At 32.8% G+C, this 24702-nt stretch overlaps 11 protein-coding genes across 11 annotated transcripts; 4 read left to right on the top strand and 7 right to left on the bottom strand.

Annotated features, from left to right (window-relative positions):
• Positions 1–57: 57 nt before the first annotated feature.
• BX664DRAFT_282504 (uncharacterized protein) lies at positions 58–2006 on the top strand (the record flags this gene model as incomplete). Its single annotated transcript, XM_051541567.1, has 5 exons — positions 58–129; positions 236–375; positions 461–556; positions 647–800; positions 890–2006. 5 exons carry the CDS (start codon positions 58–60, stop codon positions 1811–1813), a joined length of 1386 nt encoding a protein of 461 aa, XP_051399175.1. The 3' UTR covers positions 1814–2006.
• On the bottom strand, positions 1982–3209 carry BX664DRAFT_336015 (HAD-like domain-containing protein). Its single transcript, XM_051546012.1, has 4 exons — positions 3157–3209; positions 2569–3036; positions 2403–2473; positions 1982–2302 (listed from the first exon to the last, which is right to left on the bottom strand). Exons 1-4 carry the CDS (start codon positions 3182–3184, stop codon positions 2093–2095), a joined length of 777 nt encoding a protein of 258 aa, XP_051399174.1. The 5' UTR covers positions 3185–3209; the 3' UTR covers positions 1982–2092.
• Positions 3210–3237: 28 nt separating this feature from the next.
• Positions 3238–4581, bottom strand: BX664DRAFT_336011 (GDSL lipase/esterase). The gene is made up of 4 exons (XM_051546011.1): positions 4381–4581; positions 4241–4283; positions 4062–4163; positions 3238–3983 (listed from the first exon to the last, which is right to left on the bottom strand). The coding sequence occupies exons 1-4, from the start codon at positions 4557–4559 to the stop codon at positions 3360–3362; spliced, it is 948 nt and encodes a 315-aa protein (XP_051399173.1). The 5' UTR covers positions 4560–4581; the 3' UTR covers positions 3238–3359.
• Positions 4582–5115: 534 nt separating this feature from the next.
• BX664DRAFT_366039 (uncharacterized protein) lies at positions 5116–6262 on the top strand (the record flags this gene model as incomplete). Its single annotated transcript, XM_051548507.1, has 6 exons — positions 5116–5336; positions 5421–5570; positions 5630–5683; positions 5769–5902; positions 5975–6057; positions 6131–6262. The coding sequence occupies 6 exons, from the start codon at positions 5116–5118 to the stop codon at positions 6260–6262; spliced, it is 774 nt and encodes a 257-aa protein (XP_051399172.1).
• Positions 6263–9083: 2821 nt separating this feature from the next.
• Positions 9084–10638, bottom strand: BX664DRAFT_335996 (uncharacterized protein). Its single transcript, XM_051546010.1, has 2 exons — positions 9660–10638; positions 9084–9505 (listed from the first exon to the last, which is right to left on the bottom strand). Exons 1-2 carry the CDS (start codon positions 10596–10598, stop codon positions 9326–9328), a joined length of 1119 nt encoding a protein of 372 aa, XP_051399171.1. The 5' UTR covers positions 10599–10638; the 3' UTR covers positions 9084–9325.
• Positions 10639–11575: 937 nt separating this feature from the next.
• On the bottom strand, positions 11576–13553 carry BX664DRAFT_335994 (uncharacterized protein). The gene is made up of 4 exons (XM_051546009.1): positions 13160–13553; positions 12343–12950; positions 12056–12249; positions 11576–11974 (listed from the first exon to the last, which is right to left on the bottom strand). Exons 1-4 carry the CDS (start codon positions 13412–13414, stop codon positions 11700–11702), a joined length of 1332 nt encoding a protein of 443 aa, XP_051399170.1. The 5' UTR covers positions 13415–13553; the 3' UTR covers positions 11576–11699.
• Positions 13554–14278: 725 nt separating this feature from the next.
• BX664DRAFT_335993 (Homeodomain-like protein) lies at positions 14279–15278 on the top strand. The gene is made up of 2 exons (XM_051546008.1): positions 14279–14379; positions 14454–15278. The coding sequence occupies exons 1-2, from the start codon at positions 14374–14376 to the stop codon at positions 15105–15107; spliced, it is 660 nt and encodes a 219-aa protein (XP_051399169.1). The 5' UTR covers positions 14279–14373; the 3' UTR covers positions 15108–15278.
• Positions 15279–19036: 3758 nt separating this feature from the next.
• BX664DRAFT_158995 (uncharacterized protein) lies at positions 19037–19462 on the top strand. Its single transcript, XM_051539931.1, has one exon. It carries the CDS (start codon positions 19178–19180, stop codon positions 19415–19417), a length of 240 nt encoding a protein of 79 aa, XP_051399168.1. The 5' UTR covers positions 19037–19177; the 3' UTR covers positions 19418–19462.
• A 46-nt stretch (positions 19463–19508) lies between these two features.
• On the bottom strand, positions 19509–20690 carry BX664DRAFT_264462 (uncharacterized protein; the record flags this gene model as incomplete). The annotated part of the gene is made up of 2 exons (XM_051540817.1): positions 19509–20236; positions 20516–20690. The coding sequence occupies 2 exons, from the start codon at positions 20688–20690 to the stop codon at positions 19509–19511; spliced, it is 903 nt and encodes a 300-aa protein (XP_051399167.1).
• Positions 20691–22152: 1462 nt separating this feature from the next.
• Positions 22153–22397, bottom strand: BX664DRAFT_350910 (uncharacterized protein; the record flags this gene model as incomplete). Its single annotated transcript, XM_051547638.1, has 2 exons — positions 22153–22218; positions 22299–22397. 2 exons carry the CDS (start codon positions 22395–22397, stop codon positions 22153–22155), a joined length of 165 nt encoding a protein of 54 aa, XP_051399166.1.
• Positions 22398–23128: 731 nt separating this feature from the next.
• Positions 23129–24496, bottom strand: BX664DRAFT_335985 (uncharacterized protein). Its single transcript, XM_051546007.1, has one exon. The coding sequence runs from the start codon at positions 24430–24432 to the stop codon at positions 23215–23217; it is 1218 nt and encodes a 405-aa protein (XP_051399165.1). The 5' UTR covers positions 24433–24496; the 3' UTR covers positions 23129–23214.
• Between the last annotated feature and the right edge of the window lie 206 nt (positions 24497–24702).

The raw sequence follows: 24702 nt of genomic DNA, 5'->3' as shown, positions 1-24702 counted from the left end.
GCTTTGAGGGCTACAGGTCTTGGTCTAGCTAAAGTGATATTGGACTCGGCTGTTCCTATGCATTCCAGAATGGTTCATCTTGGTCAAGAAGGTCGTCAAATGTCACAATCTTATTCTATTCACGGTGAAGTAAGGAAATATATAAGACAGAGAGAGAGAGAGAAAGAAAGAGAGATACGAAGTACAAAAGTGAATATGTTATTCTAATGGATTTTTTTTGTTTTGTTTAATATAGCATATCAATGCTGTTGATCGTGCTCGATTAAACGAATTATTATTAGATGCAGCTGAAGAATGGTCAAATGTTACTATCCATTTTGAACATAAATTGAAGAAACTTGACGTCGAAAAAGGTACTATGGTGTATCTAGTTGGGTAAGGAGTCAAGAAAAAAAAAAAAAGAAGAAAAATATCAACTATTTAATATATGTTATGCTTATTCATCTTTATAAACAAATAGGGCTGATGAATTTGAAGTGACAAAACAAGCTGATTTTATTGTTGGTGCTGATGGTGCTTATTCCAAGGTCCGTGACCAAATGATGAGAAAGATTAGGTAAGACAAAAATAATAATAAAAAAAAAAAGAAAGTATGATTCTCGAGAAATCACTATGGGGTAGTCTTAAATTTTTGTATTTGATACAGAATGAACTTCCAACAAGAATATATCGATACTGGTTATTGTGAACTTTATATGCCACCAAAGATTGAAAATGGAAAACCAACTTATGCATTGGATCCCAATCACCTGCATATCTGGCCTAGACATACATTCATGCTGATTGCATTACCAAACCCTGTAAATAATAATGATGATCATGATGTTTTTATTTTTCAAAAAAAAAAAAAAATACTAATCCATATATTTTTTTTTTTGTATTTCAAAAGGACAAATCATTTACTTGTACTCTGTTTATGCCATTTGACATGTTTGAAAGTATCAAAACTGATGGAGACTTGATGAAGTTTTTTAGAACAAATTTCAACGACGCTATCCCATTAATTGGAGAAGAACGATTGAAGGATGATTATCGTCACAACACACGAGGATCACTTATCTCAATCAAGACATCTCCTCATCATATAAAGGACAAGATAGTCATTGTAGGTGATGCTGCACATGCGATGGTTCCCTTTTATGGACAAGGTATGAATTGTGGTTTCCAAGATACTGAAGTACTTCATCAAGTGTTGGACAAACATCATGTCCGTCCTGTATTATCTCGTGATGGCTCCCATATTCCTGGCCTGATGGAAGCTCTTTCATCTTATTCTGAAGAACGTGTCAAAGATGCTCATGCAATTTGTGATCTGGCCATGTATAATCATTATGAAATGCGATCTGCTGTCACTTCCGTACGTTATTTGGCTCGTAAGAAATTAGAAGGTTGGATTCAACGTGTGATGCCTCAATGGGTGACACCTCTCTATTCTATGGTCAGTTTCTCAACTCTTCCTTATTCTCAAGCTATTCATCGTTGGCATCGACAAAACTTTTGGTTAAATGTGGCTCTTGGTTCGGTTACTATGACAATTACAGGTGTTTCAGCTTGGATGCTTTGGCGCATGGTAAAATCCCCTTCGAATGCAAGACAGTCTCTTCCTTCTCCTACATCGTCTGTTAATGTGGCCAGTTTGGTTAATTCTGCTGCTTCTTCTACTGCCGGAGTCGTCAATGCTACAGTAAGTTCTGCTACTGCTGCTGGTGCCTATGTTGGATCATCGTTGGGAATCAATGGAAAAACTCTTAATCAAGCTCAAGATAAAGTGAAATCAGCTGCAGGATATGTCTCTCAATGGTTATGGAAATAGATGAAATATATTTAGTACACATTTATATATATATGTATATATTATATATTTGATTTTTGTATTAGAATGAATTAGAAAATATGTATATGTATTATATATTTGTATGTTGAACTGGTGAATAAACAAATGTCGTAAACCAAAAAAAAAAAAAAAATATTAATGAATAAAGTGTATACACAATGAAGTAATAAAATGTATTATATATATGATGTTGGTGATGACAGTGATAATGATAATGAGACGTGGTAAATGAAGAGTGATAAAAATAGGGAATACTAGCTATAATAAATAATGATGTTTCAGTGATTGTTCCAAATGAAGCACATTGTTGACGCATTCCATCGGTGATTCCCCTCGTAGATCCGGTTCTTTGCCATCATAAACTTCAGTTGGATATAAGCTTGATTGTTGTGATAAATAAACAGTCCGCATACTTATATTTCTTGCCCCTTCCAAATCCCAAGCATGTTTAGATACCATATAGAAATTCTAGAAAATAAAGATGTATTGTTAGTCATCTTTCTTCCATTACCGGTTCATTTTCTTCTCTTTTTGATAATGATAAATTTTGGTTTGTCATGAGTGTTACCTCTATTTTTTGTGTCCGTCTGACAGTTAAACGCATGACTTGAGCATATACCTTAGGATGAGGTTTTGCCACTATAAATAAGAATTGAACACCTCTCCCAAATGGAGAGAATGAATTGGAAGATTGATCAGTGACATCATATTATATAAATGTACTTTTAGTTTACCTTCAAGCTCATCACAAGCCATAATCCATACTCTATCATCATCCAAGTTGCTACCATTTCCATGATCATCACAAATCACGTTATGTTTCTTCAAATAATTCCAAGTATCCATCTTGTCACTTTGAGTGATTATCCATACATTCCATCCGTTCCTAAGCGCTGTTTGTAGAGCCTCCAACGAGCATGGCGAAGGGGTAAGATCTGTTCTAAATGTGTTGATGATCAATTCCACTTCTTGTTCCAATGGTAATCTGCCCAGTTGTTTGTATACCGATGAGGTTAATGTTCCACGTAAGATCTTCAACAATGAGCGATAGAGACCAGAGTGTGAGGCTGCCAAGTAAGTCATGGAGCTTGTCTGGTACCATTCTTCAAATAACGTAACTGCGTCCTCTCGGTGTGTTAACCCTGCATGTTCCCAAGTATGCCAGATTGCATTGATGACATTGTCGAATTGAACTAGAGTACCTGTAACCAATACAAATAAACATAAAATAGATAGAGAGAGAAAATATCAGTCGATCTGGTATTTTAGGTAATGATACAAACAAGTTGGTTGTTTATTATAATATTTTGTTAAATGTTTACCTAAAAAGTCAAATGCAATAGTTGGCATGTATAAAAGACAAAAAAAAAAAAAAGAAAAAAAAAAACAATAGAAAAAAAAAATAACAATAACAAGAAGGATAAAATAGGTAAAAAGAGAAAAGAAAGAAAAGAATAAAAATGGAAGAATGAAGGGTGAAACCCTTATGCGGATTTCAAAACACCGCCCTCAGTTAATTTAATAATCAAGCAAAGAGAGTATGATACATATCTGAAGCCAAAGCATACGATACTGATGTGGTAGGATGATAATCATCCCACCATATATGTCTATTCTCATCATTACAAATAACATGATCCTTTACACATGGTACACTATCACTTGTAAAATACTTGCTATTACCATTAAAGAGTTTAGATGCTGCCCAATGAGCATCATAATATTCCACTGTCGCATCTCCATACTGATGGTTGAATTTTTCTACCATTGCTTTTAATCCATTGTTGTACCTAGCAACCAAGTCAGTCATTGCCTGTCTTTGACTTTCATACCTGATCATCGATGATATAATTGGCATATGATCAACAGGTATCAATCCCATAATCAATATTTGTCGTGCAGCAAAAGATGATGATGATGATGGCATATGATAAAGTGTTTCTAATGCTTCATAAAGTGATAATATTGTATCATCTATATCTTTGTTACGTAATGATTCTGTTGCTTGGTTTTTAAATGTTTCCTCTACATCGTTTGTGCCAATCCAAAACGTATATAATGTACTATCAGATGGTTTTTGAGGTCCTCCACTTTGTCTAAATAATTCAAGTTGTTGATGAATATCAAGTGTACTTCTCCTAACAATTGACTATATATAGAGAGAGAAAGAGACTTAATATATCCATTTTAATTTTTTTTTTTTTTTGTATTTGTTATTAAACCTTACGTTATCCACCGTTGCCCCTGAATGAGCATAATTGAATAAATTGGAGCCTAACATTTTTGCTATATATTCCAGGCACATAGGACCATTACTATATCGATCAGGCTATAAAAAAAAAGGAAAAAGGAGCGAAAAAAAAAAGAATTGAGATGATTTGTTCAAAGTTTATCTAGTAAACCTACAAAATAATGATTCGTATAATATTGCTGGTCTAAAATAGGCTCGCTGATGATAACCAAAGAAAAAAAAAAAAAAAAAAAAGGAAAAAACAGATGATTTTTTTTTAGCAAAAAGATTTCACTTGTTCTATATAGATGATTACCCGTTATCCGAATATGAATCACCAAATATATAGACATCATGGATTGGATGTTCATAACAAGGCTGAATGTCTACCCAGTTAGGATAGAGTTGTGGATCATGCTCACAATCGATATTGAAGCGTGCAGACACTATCGTTGTAAGTATCAATAGTAAAACACCAGTTATTTTGATTACCATTGAAGACAAAATTAAAAAAAAAAAAAAAGAGAAAAGAGAAAAAGTGTATTTCCTATTTAAACTTTTTTTTTATCACCTTTTTCTTTTGAAAATTGAGTAGCATGAAACATGGTTAAATTTAAAATATTTGAACCGCACTTCGATTGTTGTTTCCGGATAAACATCCTCCACTCCCTTTTTTGGTCTACCCAATGGTTAATGCATTTATTGATCATACTTCTTGCAATAGGTATTATTGTCGAATGCGTTCCGACCTTGTAATTCAATTTAACCATTCGATGCCGAGTTCATATTTTTCTCAGAATGCTTATATATATAAAAATGGATTATTCCTATCAACTTGGTAAATGATTCATCATCATAAAAAATTAACTTTTTCTTGCTTAGTGTGTCTATGCTCTCTGATGATTGTTCTATCCATCTTTCTGTCAATTTGAGACTCCGGGAAAAGCAGGCTACAAAGCTTGTACACTGCATCTTTTTCTTTTCGTTTCTTTTTTTTTTTTTTTTTTTTTTTTTTTCTTTTCTTTTCTTCTTTTTATTCCCAACTCTTTGAATGGCGGATGCTGATCTTTCTGCTCGACAACAAGCTGAAGGACATAAAACTCTATTACTCTTAGAAACTGAATTCAATGCCAAACCTCGAACAACAGTACTGAGCATCCAAGGTACCCAAATCCGTGCTCTTGCTCAGTTTCCTTCGTTATTCCAAACATATCCTTATCCTATGATTCTCAATGCTGCCATTCTCAAATTAGCTGACTGGTTTCACCATGGGTATATATACAAAAAAGAATTATTACGCGTATGTTTCTTCTTTTTACTTACTGTTATTATTATTATTATTATTTGAAAAAAAAGAAACAACGTTGTTAGAATGCATATTTATAAAGTATTGGAAGGCGTATCTAAGGACCATTTCACCAAAATCATCAATGTGGACGAAACTATGCGACGGATCATACCAGTACTAGGTAGCAATGACCCTACTGCTCGTGCTCTCACTTTACGGTAATACCTATTATGGAACAACAATTGACACGCCAAATCTAACATTGTACTTTCTATAGTGTTCTTGGTTGTATGGCGATCATCTTCAAGGATAGTTTGGATGTGCAACATGGGTAAGAACAACATCAGAAAGCCGAATACATAACGTATATATAGATCTAACTATTCTCTATTTGGATTATTTATGGGTGTTGTCAGACTTTTACAAGGCATACAGAAATCAACTGATCGTTTTGAAACGGAAGCTGCTGTATGGGCTTGTGATCAATTCTGTGCTCGTTCTACGACATTCCTCTCCGTTATGTTTATCAGAATTCAATCGAAACTTGCAGGTAAAGATCTAACAAAAAAAAAAAAAAGAACTATAATGATATTTTTTTTCGCTCACTCTTTACGTTATATAGATCCAACAACTTCCTTTGATATCCAACTCAAATTGATCAAAATATTACGACATATGCACAGTGATATCGTCATGTCAAGACAGGTATTCCAACAACTGTAGAAAAAAAAAAAAAAAGAAAACCATGCTCATTATTTTTGTCATTTTCAAATCATAGGCCAAACAATTATGCTTGAAATTATTGGAACAACAAAACTCAAATGAACGACTTGTTATAGTGGTATTACGAACATTGACCAAATTACTTTCAGTGGCTCTCATTGATCAACAAGAGCAGGTAGTTATATAAATATCATCACAAAAAAAAATTTTTTTTTATCTTTTTGACTAACAGGTAACATGATTTTCAATTTGACAGATTGATCGGTTACTCATCTACTTGTTGGAAGACAATCGAATAGCCATTCAACAAAGCGTTTTACAAGATCTGGAATACCTTAGCCGCAATGATATTATGTTTGATGCATCACATGTTACTGTAAGTGATTAGAAGGATTATAAAAGAAAGGGATTGAATCTGGCTGATTGACTATGTTTAGGCATTACTGAGAGGCATTGCCGCTTCACCTGCAAGTTCGCCAAGAGTACAGCAAAATGCTTGCAAATGTGCTGAAACTATTGTACGAACACACCGAACACTGATAGATCAAGTTTTACGACAGCCTTCTTCATCAACAGAGCGACAAACACTTTTAGAAATTCTAGATTCCTGGCGAACAAAATTAGATACTTCTATCCAGCAACAGCAATATAATATAGCAATAGGATATGCACAGCTTCTTGTAGTGATTATTGAAATTTCGGCAAAATCGACAACAACCGAAGAATTGAATGACGCCATGTATGATGCGTCTTACAATGGTGAATCTTTGTTTTATGACTATAAAATCTTATTGAAACACGTGGCCAGTCAAATCTTTGAAATTCCAATGGATTCTCTTTACAACAACGATGGCGATAGATGCAAACATGGCCGCTATTCTTACCGAAGGGTAAAGTACAAAATGATGAATACAATGGAAAAAAGGACGGATTGGGAATGGAACTTACATTGATATTCAACTTTTATTTTTTTTTCTTTTTTGGGTGATAGATCAAAAAATGGATGGATATTCGATCAAGGTTACTGCTATTATTGAACAATGGGGATGGAAAAGATGCTTTTATAGAAGGATTTAACGTGATGTTACATCATACAGGTAATCATAAAAATGTCAATAAGAGAAGATTATGAATATTTATTTTATTTTAGAAAAACAAGTTGGATCTATTATACTATCTTATTGTACATCGATTGTCGAGACTTGTGTTGATCTTTCCACGTGGTTTCCTTCTCTTGCATTCGAATCTTTGGAAAACAAAATTGATTCACCAGCTGTATTTGTAAGTTAAAGGAATGATATTGACGTGATGATAATAGTGATCATAGTTGAAAAGGCGACTAATGAGATTCTTTTTTTTTTTTTTCAGATGAACATCTTACGACTTTTATTTCGCACAGTGCCAGCCAACAAAACAATAATGGAATCTACTCTATTATTTTTACGACGATTCGGTAAATGGGACGAGAAGACGTCAAAATATAACACAAATGGGTGGAACCTTTACCTAATGGGCATAGAGGCCGGTATTTGTGGATGGTATTCCGTCATGCATACTGTGATGAATGATCTACAGAGTTTGGTAAAAAATAAAAAAAAATTGTTAATTAGCAAAAAATGAATCCCGTCTCTATCACTTCTTTTTTTATTGATAATTCGCCTTTCTTTTGATAGGTTGAATCGGATGGCTGTTTATATTGGCTCTCTTCACTGTCTCTTCTTGGTTCAGCGGAATGGTTACCGGCTCAAGATAATGATGATGATATCCCTTTGATGATGAACAGGACAGTTGATTTACATGTGGCAGCCCTGACAAAACTAAAGGTAATAATCAGCAATAGAAGAAGGATATGAACTAATGCATTATATAGGCATTCAATGCGATCACAGGTCGAGCCAGAATTCAAACTTGGTTCCTTCGATTACGGATGGAAATGGTGCATGCAATTGAACATTTGCTAAAAGTATTAATGGAAACGCGACATGGCAATATCGATGAATATAGAAGATACAAAATGGTAAAACTTTTTGTATTTGCCAATTGTCCAAAGATACTTATCCAACTTTTTTTTTTTATATATTGTTATTAGATGAACAATTGTGCCAATCACTTTCGACAACTTGCTTCACGTTATGATAGCGCATCTCAATATATGACGGATGATAGCATGTTGACATTGATGGAAGATTATAAAATTAGTGCTCTCGTTTTGGAACATGCGTCAAGAGCGTGTATCAATTTTAGGTAACCAAACCAAGCAAACAAACAACAAGATTATCTCATCACCTTTCTTTCTATTATATATATATATATATATATATATAGTAATGATTCCTTTTTTTACACTGATCCTACCCTTTTATCATTACTCTTCAACAGTGATAACATCACCATGCCATCTATATCCATCTCATCAAGATTAAGAAGATTCAGAAAGATTTATATGGATGTTTTGCAAGAAGTGGTCCAATGGGAAGAACAAAAGGAAGATGAAAATGAAAAAGTAAGTTTAAAAAAAAAAAGGAAAAATGATGGAAAATGACGAACTTTATTGTCTTTTAGCATTACTTGGATGTCATTGAAACTTTTTGTCAAACCTTACTGGCCACACCCATTATTTTACCACCTTCTTTTTTTCAACCCTAGTTAGTTTAGTTTTTTTTTTTTTATTGTCTTCTATTATTTTTCCATATGACATGGTTACATTCATTTTTTATTATTATTGTTTCAATCCAAAAAAATAAATAAAGGCATTATTTCCTGATGATAGTTTCGATGATGTTTTTTTTCTCAAAATGTCATTCCAAAGAAAAAAGGAGACCTTTTTAAGTTGGAACCTGTTTTTTTTTTTTCTTTGACATCAAAAAAGAACGAATAAACATGGTATGCAATGTTTTGTTTACAACAGGAGGGAATCTTTTTTTTTTTGATGAATTATTGTCTATTTACAAAAAGTGTGTCACCTTGAATAAAAATGGTTTAGACTTGTGCTACTTGAGCTAATACAAGAAAGACGTTGTGTCCATTGTGCGACATGAACCAGATGATGATAAAAAAAAATGAGTTCAATGTTTTATTAAGATGGAGTAGGGTGGTTTTACAAAAAAAAAAAAAATAGATGAGACTAGCGAAATAAAATGATAATACAAATATCACAATATAACGAGAAAGAGGGAACTAATATCGAGAGGTAAATGCTAAAAAAAAAAAAATGTATACAGAATGAAATATATAAAATGAAAAAAAAAGATCAGTATCTTGAAGTATGTCTAGCTACTAAAGGTCTTGAGGGTCGAAAGGATGATGGTAATGATGATGATGATGATGATGATGGTGATAATGGTGATAATGGTGATAATGACGATGTTGATAGCGTTGTTGATGATGTGGTTGCTGGTAAACGGGAACTGAAATGAGAACTACGTCGTACCTGTAGAAACCAAAAAAAAAAAAAGGAGTTCGTTGAGTCTAACAAGATTACCCTTTTTTTTTTCGCTTTGCATATTGCAGATATTTTTTTTTTCTCTCTCTCTTTTTTTTTTTTGTTGTTGTTCCTTTCTTCTGAATCGTTTTCAATTACTTACAGAGTACCCAGATGGAGGAGACATGGTAGAAGTTGCAGTGGATGATGATGATACTGGAGTAAAATAACCACCATAAGGAGAATATCGGTATCTTCCTCCGTTGTCCATAGTCAATGATGATGGAGGCATCATATTATTACTTGATGAAGATGACGAATGGTAATATCTTGGTATCATTCCAGAAGGTAAACAGGGTGTTGTTGGTGTTGTTGGTGCTGAAGATGTAGTATGATAGGATGAACGGCGACGAGGGAGATTTCGATAAAGATGTTGAAGAGTAGGATGTTTTGATGATTTTAAATAAGGTTGTTGTTTGTTGGAAATTTTCATTGTTTTGGGAGTTGTTGTTGGAGAAGGAGAAGGAGAAGGCAAAGAAGTTTCTTGGTATTCTTCTTGTTGTTTTTGTGCTATTTTCAAAGTATCCGAAGGCTTATGGGTTTGTAGAGGTTTCAGTACTGGCTTTTCTTCTTGTTTTAACAAGTTTTTCATTTGAGTAAACAGACGATGTTTTTCTTCCTTGAGTTGCTTGATTTTCAGTTCAACTTGTTCAGAGGTCAAAGTAGATAATGATGAAGGTGACGACGCGTCCAGCGCGGTAGGCGTAGAGCTATTAGAAGGAGGTAAGGAGGAAATAGTAGAAACACAATCGTCATCATCTTGCTGTTGATCATCCAATTCCATATCATCAGATTTTTCCGTTTGTTTCAGTTGATATTCCACAGGTGGTGAGGGTAAACCATGATCCAATAAGGCTACAGACATACGTGGTGATGAAGAGGAGGAAGAAGAGATGGATGAAGTAGGTGAAGAAACTTGAGGAGTAGGTGTATGTTGTCGTTTATGATGAATACGTTTGCGAATAGTAAAACGAATGGCTTCCAAGTTGACAGGTGGTTGGAATGAGAAAGTATTTGGATAAGAAGAACGATCAACAGACATGACCAACGAAATAAATATAATGAATGAAAAAAAAAAAAAGGGAAAGAGAAAAGAAAAGAAAAGTGGAAAAGAAATTTGAAAAAGTAAAAAAAAAAAAGAAAGCCTTTTGTTCTTCCATCACTTTCGAACTCCGTGTGCTCTCTGATTTTTTTTTTTTTACAGTTTGAATACTTTAGCTGTTGGTCATGTGGTTTGGTTAGTTTTTGGAAGGGTTTAAATACAAGTGAATACTGTATAAGGTTAGGATCATCATTGATGAAAAAAAAAAGACAAGCTCAATAACTAAAATGACATATACATATTATAAACAAATAAATAAATAAACAGATGCGATTACTTACATATACAAATAATAAAACTTTCTTTTTTTTCTCTCTCTCTAAAGAATCTATAAAAAAAAAAATGAAAAAGAGTCCAGACCAAAGGTGGAAAATACATTCCTTCCCTTCTCTCTATATTCATCATATTGGTTCACTTTCTACTCCTTTTATTCTTTCCTATTAGCTATTTTATACATGTTTTATTATTACTCGTCTATTGATGACAATCCAACTTTTTTTATAGAAAAAACAGTGAATCATCTTCATATAGATATATATTTTCATTCTTTTTTTTTTATAATATATTAATTCATTGTCATCAGACCGCGAAACTCCTGTATTGGATAACAAATCAATTACAAGAGTATTAATAAAGTCGGATTATTTTTCCTTCTTGGCCCGGTTCAGGAATTGCAATACCTATATAAAGAGAGTATGCATGCTTATACGAGTCGAAGTTATATGTAAGTTAAAGAAAAAAAAAAAAAAAGAAAAAAGTAAATAAGACTGGGCTTTTTATAACCAAAAAAAAAAATTCTAATAAGTGGCTTATTGCTTTGTGAAACTCAGAGGTTTTTCAGGAACATCTACTGTTCTTCTTCCTCCGACATGAAAAAGAGAGCCAATGATAAAGTGATTACAATATTATAATAGTTTTTTTTTTTATTTTATATGTGAATATATTTTTTTGATGACAAGGGTATAAAATATCGAACGGATAAATAAAAGGGTGATGTATGTATATGTATCTATATATATATATAACTGATGAAAAATGATATCATTTACCAAGATGAGCCAGCTCTCGATAAGGTCTAGTAGGAGGGGGATAAGGGCCAAGGAATAAAAATCGAAAAGTTTTGTTGATGATGCGTTGCCATTTTGGTTTTCGTTTTTTCTTGTTGATACGTAAAGAGATTCTTGGAGAAGGTACCGATGAGGATGCAGTAGATATAACTATTCGATAAGGTTTGAGCCAGGGGTGAAACATGACAAGATCCAAAGAAGCACGGGATTGTTCTGGTGCCAACATTCTTCTTAATAAATCCTTGACATCTGCAATCAAAAAAAAAAAAAAAAAAAAAAAAAAAAAAAAACTGGTATCAGCATCAAAACGCCATCTATTTTTGTTGTTACCTTCTGATAAATGATCTGGTATACTGAAATCTGCATGTAACATTTTGCTCACTAATTTCCGATCATCCGTTGCTTTGAATGGATAATTACCTACTAACATTCTATAGAGTGATATACCCAACACCCATACATCTGATAATCCACCGCTGCAACTTTGACGAATAAACATTTCAGGAGGAATATACTGCGGATTTCTATATGAAAAGTAAAAAAAAAAAAAAAAAAAAAAAAAAAAAAAAGATCATAAGTATCACTTGCATATGTATCCTTATTATTTTTCATCATACCCAGTAAAAGGACAATGAGATTGTTGCCCATTCGATAAAATAAGTCGTATACCATGGACTTGATCCTTTTCAAAAATAGCTTGCATATAGGAAGGTATATTTGTTTTCGATTGGAATCGATAAGTTGCTTGTACCATTTTTGAGAATTTCCGTTTGCATTGAAGTTCATTTCCAATCATTGGAGAAGAAGATCCTATTTCATCTGATGATTGACGTTGATGATGCCAGATTGTATTAATGGTAAGTGGTGGTGATCCACAAGAAACAACTGATCCATTTGAACTGTTACTACTTGTACTGGTCCGTTGTGGTTCCTGTTGTTGTGTTTCTGGACGTGATGATGAGGGTTCATGCTCAGATTTTGACTTTGTTTGTACTGAGGGATACGCTGATGATGAGGTTGATGATATTGGTGATGGTATGTTGGTGTTGAGAGCAGAATCATTATTCGTAGAAACCTTTGAAGTCATGATCTCTGATGATTCGTTTTCTTCAAGGATGGGATCCAAAGGTCGAGAACAAGTGTCAGATAAAAAGGGACTGTGTCGATAATGATGTTGTTGATTTTGAAGTGCAGTAGTAAGAGGAGTAAAGGCGAAAGGTCGATGCTATATAAAAAGAAATAATAATAATAAAAAAAAGAGAGAGAGACAAAAAAAAAAGGAGAGAAAGAAAAAAAAATAAATAGAGTGAGTTTCAGATCGACTTGTGAGGAATCAAGGGGGGGAGGGGAAAAGGGGATCATTATATTGAAGGTAATCATGATCATAATAAAAAGATGCATACAAATACAAATAAAATGATTTAATCTTCTTACCTCGAACATAGGAGCCAATCCGGCACCTGGAGTTACAGTTGTTGCTTCAGAATGGGAAAAAAGAGTAGGAAGTGGAGGTTGATCAGGTGATAACGTTCTCCAGTCATTGGAAGATATTGAAGTTGTTCTTGTTGACAAGGTCGTTGTTAACGAAGGTGTTGAAATAGAATGAGTAGTATTGTTAGTAATATTGTTGCTATTTGAGTCTAGTGTCAAGTTTTTCAGCCATTGTTTGTATTTGGATATAGATTTCATGAGAAGAATGTACCAACCATCAAGATAAAGGAATGAATAGTGAAAGGAATGGAGAGGAAGAAACGAAGGAAAAAAAAAAAAGTGAATGTACAAGATGAGAGAAGGATAAAAAAAAAAAAGGAAAAGAAAGGTAATAAAAGAAAAAAGGTGAAAACTCCCCAAAAGTCAGGACGGAAGGTCAAATCAATGTTAATAGGCGCGAGTTTGGCTTACTTTTACGGGTTAATATACAAACTGACTTTTGAGAAGGAAACGAGCATGTGTTAGAGAGAATCAAAAAGTGGCGTTTTTCTTTTTTTTTTTTTTTTTTTTTTTTTTTCTGTTTTGCCACTTAAACTGACTGGCATTTCACTATGATTTCTTTTTTTAGATCTAGTCAATAAAATAGGAGAAATATAGGCATCATAATAGTACATTCAATATATGAGATGATATCTCCGTCGTACTTTCTATAAATGACAATAAATTACAATGAAAGAAGGAACACTTTCTTAGTTCCTTTTCATTAGCTTATATAGTTAATACATCAAAGGAGAGAGAGAGAGAGAATAAAAAAAAAGGGATAAATGAATAAGAAATGAAATAATATTTTTTTTTATTTATTTATTTCATTCATATATCAGATCATTATAACTAAAAAGGAAGGTTAAACGACAAGCCATCATAATGTCAACTAGGGTAACATGGCCAAAGGGTAACTAGTACCGTTGATGATGGATCATAATATAAAAACTGAGTGTTAAAATAACTTAATGACCTGCAGCATATGAAATTGACACTTTATTTTTACTTTTTTTTTTTTTCTTGTTTCATCCTTCCAATGTGTCACCTCGGTACACTTTTCCCACTCCATCAGTACTATATAAGCAATCAATATTTTCTTTCTTTCTTCTCTCTCTCTCTTTCTTTTTTTTTCTTTGTCCTTCTTACTCCTGTTAATTTAATCGCCGCTGCCAATCATGCCTGTAAATCAATCATGATCATCATCTCTTCAATGTTTACTTATTCATTTCTTTTCATTTCCCTTGATTATTTATAGGATCCAAATTCTGCCTTTTCCATTCAAAATTTATTATGCGATGATAATGCAGATGATGATCGATATACAAGATCTCCTTCTTATCAATCAGAATCAAGTGCATCTACCTCACCTCTGACACCCCCAGGTACTACGTTCAAAATGACATTCCCCGTGTATTCGGAAACAAAAAACAATAACAGTAATGATCATTATTCGTCATCATCACATTATTATCAACATCAATCTTGTTGTCGCCTGACATCACCCCCTACTGTCAAAAATACGACAATATCTTCATCACCTCCTTCATCCCTTTATCATCGTCATCATCCTTATTTGACACCTCCACCACATAACAATTATATCACCATCAATAGTGATCTTATTTGTGCACATTATTTACCAACGCATTCATATTCATCAGTCAAAGCTAAACGTAAACGTGCTAGTCCTACACAAATCATGATTCTGGAACATGTATTTGAACATACTGCCTTTCCTTCTACTGCTCTTCGAGAAGAATTGGGTGAAAAATTAGGTATGGAACCTCGCGCAGTACAAATATGGTTTCAAAATAAACGCCAATCAACAAAGAGGGAACAGTGGGATTCAAATTTACAATCATCATCATCATCATATCATCATCATCATCATCAGCAACAAAAAATTTAATTCAACTTTAGTCTCCATCAAGAATCCTTTTTTCTTTTTTTCTTTTTTTACTTTATGCCGCTTTCTGACTCAGCTCTTTACCATTTCCCTCCATTGTTACCAAAAAAAAAAAAAAAACAAGCTGAGCATCATTTTTTTTTTATTTTTATTTATATACTCTTGTTTCCTTAAACAGTTTACATACCATCTTACACCTCCGTCTTCCTGTACACGTTCCTTCAGTTTTATTAATAAGCATTTACTCATTCACTCATTCCATACTTGTATTCAGTCATTCATATATACATTCATTTCTTTATTCTTCCATCTACTTTTATATCCCTTTGTACTCTCCATTTTATTACTTTACTCATATTTAGTTGTTATAATCATGTAATCCTTCTTGCAATAAATAAAAAGTCATCTCTTTTTTCCTTTTTTTTTTTTTTTTTTGTAACATGGAACATCCATCATCTTCTAACTTTCAATCATCGCGTATCATCCTCAATGTACCATCATTAAAAAAAAAAATAGATGATGATTGTTGATTGATAGAAGAAACAAATGTTCTTTTTTTTTTTTTATCCATTAGGACCCAGCAGTGATGATGTTACACATCAACTACAAACATACTTAATTTCCAATGGTTCTACAATTGTATCCAATGAAAAGAAACTTTCAAAACGTGACCTATCCATTGAACATTTAATGCCTGTTATGATGATTTTCATTGATTATGTTATATGTCATTGATACCGATCAACATTGTATCATCATCATCATCATCATCATCATGCTTCTCAACAAAAAAAAGGAAAAGGAAAGATCAATGATTTCAAAAAAAAAACTGATGTATTAGATAAACGTAAAGACGATAACAAGAAGAAATAATACCATTTGGTATTTTACCTTTTTCTAAACTATTTCCCAAAAACAGGTCAAAGTCATCTCTCATGATTTAAAAAAAAAAAAAAATCGACTCATTGAGTTAAACTATATTCATCTACAGCAACAGGGGTTCCTAACCCTTTCATCATTGATTGGGTCTCCTCGGTAAAGGGTTGGGTACCAAGTTCTCGTTACCAAGTAACTAATCCATAAATGGTAACGAGTCATGGGCGATCCTTTATGCAGTGCAATGATAAAATAATAATAAAGAAAAAAAGAAAACTCTTTTTAATAAAATAATTTGCATCAAAATCATTCGATTATTTTCAACTCTTCCCAGCCTATTGGTAAACATTCAGATGATACACAATATGTGTAATTTTCCTTTCTTATTATTTATTTTTATCTTGGTCGTCTTCCAATCATAACATGCCACTTTTGATCGAAAACAATTTTCGTATCCTTGTTTCACCTTCCACATGTCAAAAATGTGTTCTTATTCTTCTTCTTCTTCTTCTTCTTCTTCTTTTCAAGATATTAAAACCATTTGGTGTAAAAAAAAAAAAAAAAAAAAAAAAGAAAGCTTATCTTTATCCTCCGCTTTTAGTTATTGATGTTCTATTTTTATACTTAATTCTTTTCAGGAAAGTAGTCATTTATGCAAGTCCCCAAAAGAAAAAAAAAAAAAGAGAGAGAAAACATAACAAGAACCAAACAAGTCAATCAGGGTACACAGTTGGCGTTTTCTTTATATTCGAATGAGAACTTAATGATGAGCTCACATATCTTTCCCGATCCATTCCAGTTTTTCATTTTTTTTTTATTCTTATTGTTACTCTTTTTAGCATAAATATCTCAACTTTATTATGCTAAATATGAAACTTCATTTATTTTTGTTTCATTTTATTTATAAAAAAAAAATATCGAATGGTAAATCATTTCATTGTAAAAGAATATAGTGAAACGGGAAGCTCTCTCCCCGCCCTCATTTTTTTTTTTTCTGCAGATGAACTCCGTGTTACCTCTTTTGGGCATTTTTGCAACCCAACTTTTACCGTTTGTCGGATATACGGATGACATTTTTAATAAAAATAATAATAAAGAGGATCATCTTTGTTACCATGGATCAATAAGAATAACTTAATGATTCTTAACTATAATTTTGAGATTAAATAATGTAAGAGATGCCTTTTTTTTTTTTTTTTGTAGTGACTAAGGGAAAAAAAAATATGCAAAGATGATTAGTTTTCTTTTTTTTATTGATGTGACTTTAAATAAATAGAGATCAAAAAGTAAAACTAGAACTAAAAACACTATCTACCACTAAACTAAATGTATCGATCGTCTAGTACATTGAATCCAAAAAAAGTCAATCATTCTATCCAAAATAAGTATCGTACCCAAGGTTGATAACTTGTTGTCTTTCCAATGATGATAATCCAAATCATGTGCCATATTGTTCTAGTACCACAATCGATTAAGAGCAAATACCTTTTTCCGATCTTAATAATAGCCAATTATATAATAAAAGTAGTTTCATCAAACATCCCGTTTTCCTATCATCCATACAGAAGATCATAAGTTGTCTCAGCCAAACGTTCCCTTCTTGTATGTCTGTTTCTTTGTTTGCCCATTTGTTGAACATCCATCCAAGAGATTTTCGTATAGCTGTCTAAATAAATGTAATACTAAAAAAAAAAAAAAGGTAACGATACAAAGTCTTACCTTTTCAAGTCATAGATCCATACGTTTATTTTGTGCTTGCTTGTTGCTAGCTTCATGATATTCCGTATAATAAATACAATATGATACTTTTATCAATAGAATAATAAATATCGAAAGGAAAATGATCTATACCAAAGGTGAGTACTATATATATCATGTAAAGACGATTCCAGAGGAGGGCGAGAGAATAATAGTGTGACAGGAGCAGAGAATGGTATCGACAAAAAAAAAATCATACCAGATCAAACGTGGTTATATACATTGTATTTAAACGACTACTACCTTTCTCTGATAAATAAATCATCAAATGAGAAAGAAAGAATGAAAAAAAGAAAGAAAAGTAAAAAGAAAAGAAAGCAACATGGAATAAGGTTATTTAAATCTCCGTCCACGAGTCCAAAAAAAAGAAAGGTTGAAAAACTTTTGATAGTACTGTCTGATCATGCATAGAAAAAACAGCAGCACTAAATAAACATTTTTATATATTGTCAGACAATCCATCCATCATTTAATAGAATATATATATATATTAATCAAAAGCGTCCTTCGACTGTGTCAAATCGAAAATCCTATTCCATCTTTATCCTGCATTCAAAGCAGGGGCAGGATCCGACCTTTGCTTTCTTGCTCAAACTTCATCATCATTGCACCAAATTCAGACTGAACCTACATGAAAACATTCTCTTTCATTTACATTAATAACAATGTTATACCTTACCTCCCAATTTATAGAGCAAAATAAAAAAATAAAAATAAATATTATCATTTCTCATCCAATCGTGATCATCATCTAATAAAATGACCACCATTGGATTCCTCTCCAAAAAGTAGTTTAATATCATTTAATATCATTTTATTGCTTATCCTGTCACTTTACTATGAAATAATCATCAATAGATTTCATCGATTTTTCGAAAAATTGCCTGATGACCCCCTGATGAATTTATTTTCACAGCCAAACTTTGGCTGAGGAAATAGACAATTTTGGCTGTAAAATCCGATCCCAGTTTTTTTTTTTTTTTTTTTTTTTTTTTTTTTTTAATAATGGATCCGTCTATATTTGGTGATTCCGTCCATTTCATGCAATACACATATCTTCATTTTTTTTTATTTTATTTTATCGTGATAGTTTACATCATTAGTGAATCAATGATCCTCTCCTCAATCATCACATTACTTGTCGCCATAGAGACTTGATCATACTTTTCCAATCTTTCATGTCGTTACCTATTTGCAATAGATGATCCATCATCCATCATCAATCAACACATTCCAAGCGACTTCCAAGTGATTTTTCTTTTGTTTCCACTATTACCATATAATAAAAAAGAATCAAGACCATAATCCAAGAACGCATATATACACAAAAAATAATGTATTGATGAGAATGCATTTTTATTGAATGGAGAGAGGAAGTAATGCTGATAATAAAAAAAAAAAAGTCTATGTATAAATATGAAAGATAAATAATAGGTAGAATGTGTAATAATAAGAATAATAAAAAAAGAGGAGTATATATCTACATAACGGTATTGACACGTCTATATTTGTTGGAGCCAGGCATTGTATTTTTGGGACCTTGTGAACATAACCTTTTTACTTGTTCCACAGCCTTAATATTTTCCAATTGGATAGCCTTGTTGTATATGGTCAAAACATCCTTTAGTTGTAATGGTTTCAGTTCACCGCCTTTGATAAAAGAAGCATTCAAAAGTTGAACAGCATAATCTAATTCATTTGCTCTATTGTTCAAATATAAAAAAAGGTCAGCAAGAAAGTTGATCTTTTTTTTTTTTATTATTTATTATTTTACCTTGCAAGCACACTAGCCATCAATAATACCAAACTACGTTGTTGATCTAAAGTCCAACCTTCCTTGATTTGTTGTTGATGTCGCTCTAATTTCATCTTCTTTTGTTCCATCATGGTCATATCACTAGTATGTTCATATGCTTGTGATGCCTTGGTTTCCAAAAATGCTTGATAGTCATCCCATATTCTCCATGCAAGAGCAGTATCCTTGGTTTGATAGCAATGTCGTATCATGACCTTAAAAGTTGTTGGGTTGGGTTCCACATTATATTTGGAAAAGAGTGAGTCATAGAGTGAGACACAATCCTTGACCTGTCGTTGTGTCACATGAGTGTTCAAATAGGCTGTCAAGAGTGTTGTTGTCATTTCGATGGCTGGATCTTCTTGTTGTGTCATATAAGAGAATATTTTTTTGGCCTCGTCCACTACTTCTGACCGTCTTGTCGGTGCACTATTTGGTACAAGCTGGTCGATGGTATTGGGTACTAGTGCTGATGATGATGATGATGATGATGATGATGTTGACGGAACTGATGATGATGATGGAGGATCGTAATTGGCATAAGACCAAAAGAGATTGGTGAAAGTTCGATGATCAGGTTCTAATTGATCATGTTGTAGAATATGACGGAAGATTTCACGAGCTCGGCCAAGATCTTTCTTTCTTGCACAAGCTCCAAGAAGAGTATTGTAAGTAATCAAATCTGGTTGGAACCCATGTATTTCTTCCATTTGTTGTAGCAAACTGAAAGCTTCGTCATAATAATCAGGTCGTTTGGCACAAGCATGGATCAGTACGTTAAAAGTGACATCTGTTGGATAGAGTTGAAGTCCAGACATTTCTTCAAACAAATTCAAAGCTTTTTCTACTTGACCATCCTAAAAAAAAAAAAAAAAAAAAAAAAAAAAAGTGTGAGATAAATCTATTTCAACATGACTATACCCATTCATTATCTTTCATTTTTTTTTTATTATTATTTTTTAGAAAATACATCTCTAGTAACTCACCTTTGCACAAGCATGTAACATCATTGTAAAAGTCACTTCATCAGGTTGATGATAGGAGAGTCGCATTTCATCAAATGTTTTCCATGCTTTGTTGATTTGTCTTGATTTCAAACATCCATTGATAAGGTTGGAAAAGATAGGTTGTGATGGGATAGTGTTGAGTCTTTTCATTTGATCGAAAACAATAAAAGCGTCATCCAGTCGAGATGCTTGCACTAAAACCTTGACTAAAGATGAATAACTGTATACGTCAGGAGATAAACCAGCATCACCAAGTCTTTTGAAAACGGACACCACTTGATCTACATCATCCACATTTGCATAGGCATCCATCAAATGATTATAACAACGTAAAGAGGGTATAAAGTTACAATCCTAAAATACAGGTATACATTATTAGAGAAATAATTCATTTTCATTTATATCCATTTGTTATACCTTCATCAATTGAATTGCCTCTTCAGCTTGTTTCGGTCTTCTCGCCAATGCCTAAAAAAAAAAAAAAAATAGACAATGATGAATATTCAGTTCATATACTTCCCAATCCCCATAATGTACACACACACAAAAGTTTATTTTCTTACATTTGCATATATCAATTGTTCAAAATCATAAATCGATATATCTTCCAAAGACTTTGTTGATTTCTTATCGTCTGTTATCGCCATAACCGTTGTTTCCTGTAGACCTTCGTCCTGTTGACAAGTTGTCTTTGATGATGTCATGTCGGTAGCCATGGTAGTACAGTCCTCCAAAGTGTTTGATATAGTAGATTGTAATTCAGGTGATGTTAACTGTTGTTGTTGTTGTTGTTGTTGTAAAAGGCGTCGGGTATCTAAGAATTTAACACGAAGTTTTTCTAAATAATCAGGACTGATCTTTGGTTGCTGCTGCCGTAGTTCTGCTTTGGGCATTGTAGAGAGATCCTTGTAAATGGCAGCAATATCTTGTTCGTCTAACTTTCCAAATGGCACTTTTTCCTATTTAATAGATCAACATGATTAGATCCTGTTGCATAAATTGTAATACACATTACCATTTTCTTTGCCGTTTCCAATTTCTGTTCTAATTTACGAATATCGTCCATGACCTTCTTGGTTCCTTCATCCTTCAATGGCGATCTAAAAAAAGAAAAAAAAAAGTTGAATTTAAAAGAAAACATGTTCGAGACAACATTGTTTACACTTACCTTGAGACAAAAGACCGGTAGGTATATTGATGCAGCCTAATAGATCTAAAGACATGTTTCAATACACATGCCTGGTTTTGCATAACTTTTTTTTTTTTTTTAAAGGGGAGGTAAAAGAATTAAAACAAAGGAAAGAGAAAAAAAAAAAACAGGCAAGACTGAAAAAAAAATTTTCTATTTTCCAAAGACTGGGCTGGTTCACAAGTAGACTCTCGGAGCGGGAAATCCTAAGTATGATTGAATTGAACAGCAAAACAACAAATGATGACAGAAAAGACAATATAAGGAGAGATAAGAAAAAAAAAACAAAAAGAATCGATTTATTGTATGACTATGTACAAAATCTATTGATAAGAATAACAAGGATATAAAAAAAATTAAGATCTAAATCTATGCAACAAAACATAATAAAACAATGTATAAAAGAAAAAAAAAAAAGAGAATCTATAGTTTGCCGTCTTGTTTTTCTAATTCATGTTTCTTTTCCAATAAAAGTGCAAGTCGTTTTTCCTAAAAGATCGAATTTAAAAAAAAAGTAAATCACTCTTATCTTCCTTATTCAGACTTTTATCATCTTTTTTGATTCATACCTTTGTTTTGATCTTATATGCTTCAAGTAAATAAAAACCAGCTGCCCCTCCAGCTAAAGCACCCATTGATACTGCAAGAGCTTTTCCAACTTTGGTCATGATAATTGGGAATGGAAGTATATAAAAGAGTTTAAAAAAGAGAAAGGAAAAAAAAAAAAGAAGAGAGAAGAGACGAAAAATTTGGAAACACACGAAACCCATTTCTAAGCGGTAATTAAAAATAAGATTTTCCAGGGCCTTCCAATCATAATGTAATTCACTGACCATGCCATTTGACTTGACGGTTTTGCTGATCATTTTCATTATTTTGTTCAAAAAAGAAAGTAAAAAAAAAAGTGCTTCAATTTCATCAAGTGCCTCACTCATTCCATGATCAGAACTTCCATGTGATCACTTGTTGTTTAGTATCTAAAAAAAAAAAAAAAAAAGAATACCAACTAGAGAAATGATGTTGAAAGAAAAGTGGATGGGGGATGACCATCATGCAAAAAAATGACTCCTCCATTCAAAGGCCGCAGAAGATGATGATGATGATTCAAATAAAAAGTTCATATGCTTGCATTTACAAAAATAAGGATAATCCACTTTTGAAAAAAAAAAAAAAAGGAGAGAAAAGGTAAAGGTTAATGATTGGTTAAAAAGTAAATCAGGGGAAGAACGATTTTTTGTTAAAGAGGGGGATTGTTTTTTGACTAAGAAATGAAGCTCACTCTAACCATATCCAGACCAAGACACATCAAACATAAACAAAAACAATAAAGTGGAGTTATAAAAAAAAAAAAAAAAAACGAGAATAGATGGAATGCTTCATGTTTATCTGTATATTTAAGGGCCAATTCAAGTTTGATGTTTATTTATTTATTTTATATATATATATAATATATAGAGGAAGACAAAATAGATATATTGTTAGGTATTATATATCTGATAAAACGTTTCTAATGGATGGTAACGATATGGATTGAATAAAAGGAGAAGAATGAAAAGAAGATGTTGTAGTACTAATAGGTGGTAATGATAAAATGGGAGGTGGTGGTGGTGAAATTTCGGGGGAAAGCGGTAATCCTTTCATTTTAGTTGCTTGAGTGGCCAATAAATCCAAGTTACTATATGATGATTTTGATTTCTTGTTTCGATGTTGTGATTCCTGATTGTTATAATCATGATGAGGGTAACGTGTGTAAATGGATGATGGTCGTTGATGTGATGATGATGATGGATGCTGGTCGTCAATTTTTGAAACACTAGCATTTGATGGAACTGATGGAGAAGATAATGAGATAGGTGATGAGATAGGTGATGATTTCCTTTTTCTTGGATGTTTATTCTGTAAAGCATTTTCCTGACGATGATGATCTACAGGTAATGCAATAGTAGATGCCACGTTATTATTATTCTCGCTATTGACAACTTGAGTGGGGGATCGTGGTGTTGACTTCACTGATGATGATGATTGAGAAGAAAGCCCCTGATGATAAACCAATAATCGTTGTCTACATTCAATAATAGCTTGTTGTTGTTTTTGAGCTTGTAATGTACGACCCATACCAATATTAGGTAAAGGTAAAAAATGACGAGACCAGCTATGATCATTTTGTTTATGGGAAGGGTGATGATGAATGGTATTGGTTGTGGCGGGCGATAGGTAACGTGAGGCGGCGGATAAAAAAGAGGAGAAGAAGGAGGTAGATGACGAGGAGGCGTTGCTAGGCAACAACGGAAACCATTCCAAATCAATATCCATGCGTTTTGGAGTGACGGGGCGAAGAAGTAAGGCGTTTGTGATGGCAAATAATGGATCGGCTACACGGTTGATTAATTCATCATGAGTCAAAGTACAAAGTTCAGCTAGAGCAAACAAATGTAAAGAGCGGGCAATCATCAATACATGTTGTTTAGATATGTAGCATCTATTTTTTTGATCACGATAAAATTTATGTGGATGTTGTTGATAAAGAGTAAAAAATAATGAATTGATATCTTTTGGAGAATGATGAAAGAAGAGTCGATAAAGATCTTCTATAGAAAAATAATCCAGAGTAGATGATGATGATGTTAATGTCGTAGGTATCATATATATATAAAAAGATGATGATGAACCATATTCACCAAGTAGTAATGTTTGTGTTTTCATTGATAAAGAAAATGTAAGAAAGAGAAGAGTTTCATCTTTTTTCTAAGGAAAACAAAAATTTACATTGTAAAAAAAACTATAATAAAAAAAAAAACATTTTTTCTTATTTATATCAAATTGGTTTTTTTTTTTTTGGGGAGAGTGTCCACTTTTTTTTTCCCTCCCTTTCCCCCCCTGAATCTTTTCTTTCCTTTCGATGCCCCTGCTGACACTCTTCATTTTCAATATAACTTCTGTGTGTGCGTGTGTGCTTCAAGTCAAGTGCCTCAA

This window comes from Halteromyces radiatus, assembly GCF_025201355.1.
Source record: "Halteromyces radiatus strain CBS 162.75 chromosome Unknown BX664scaffold_5, whole genome shotgun sequence".
In the NCBI taxonomy this organism is placed as follows: Eukaryota; Fungi; Mucoromycota; class Mucoromycetes; order Mucorales; family Cunninghamellaceae; genus Halteromyces; species Halteromyces radiatus.
This window is presented reverse-complemented; position numbering and strand designations above follow the sequence as displayed.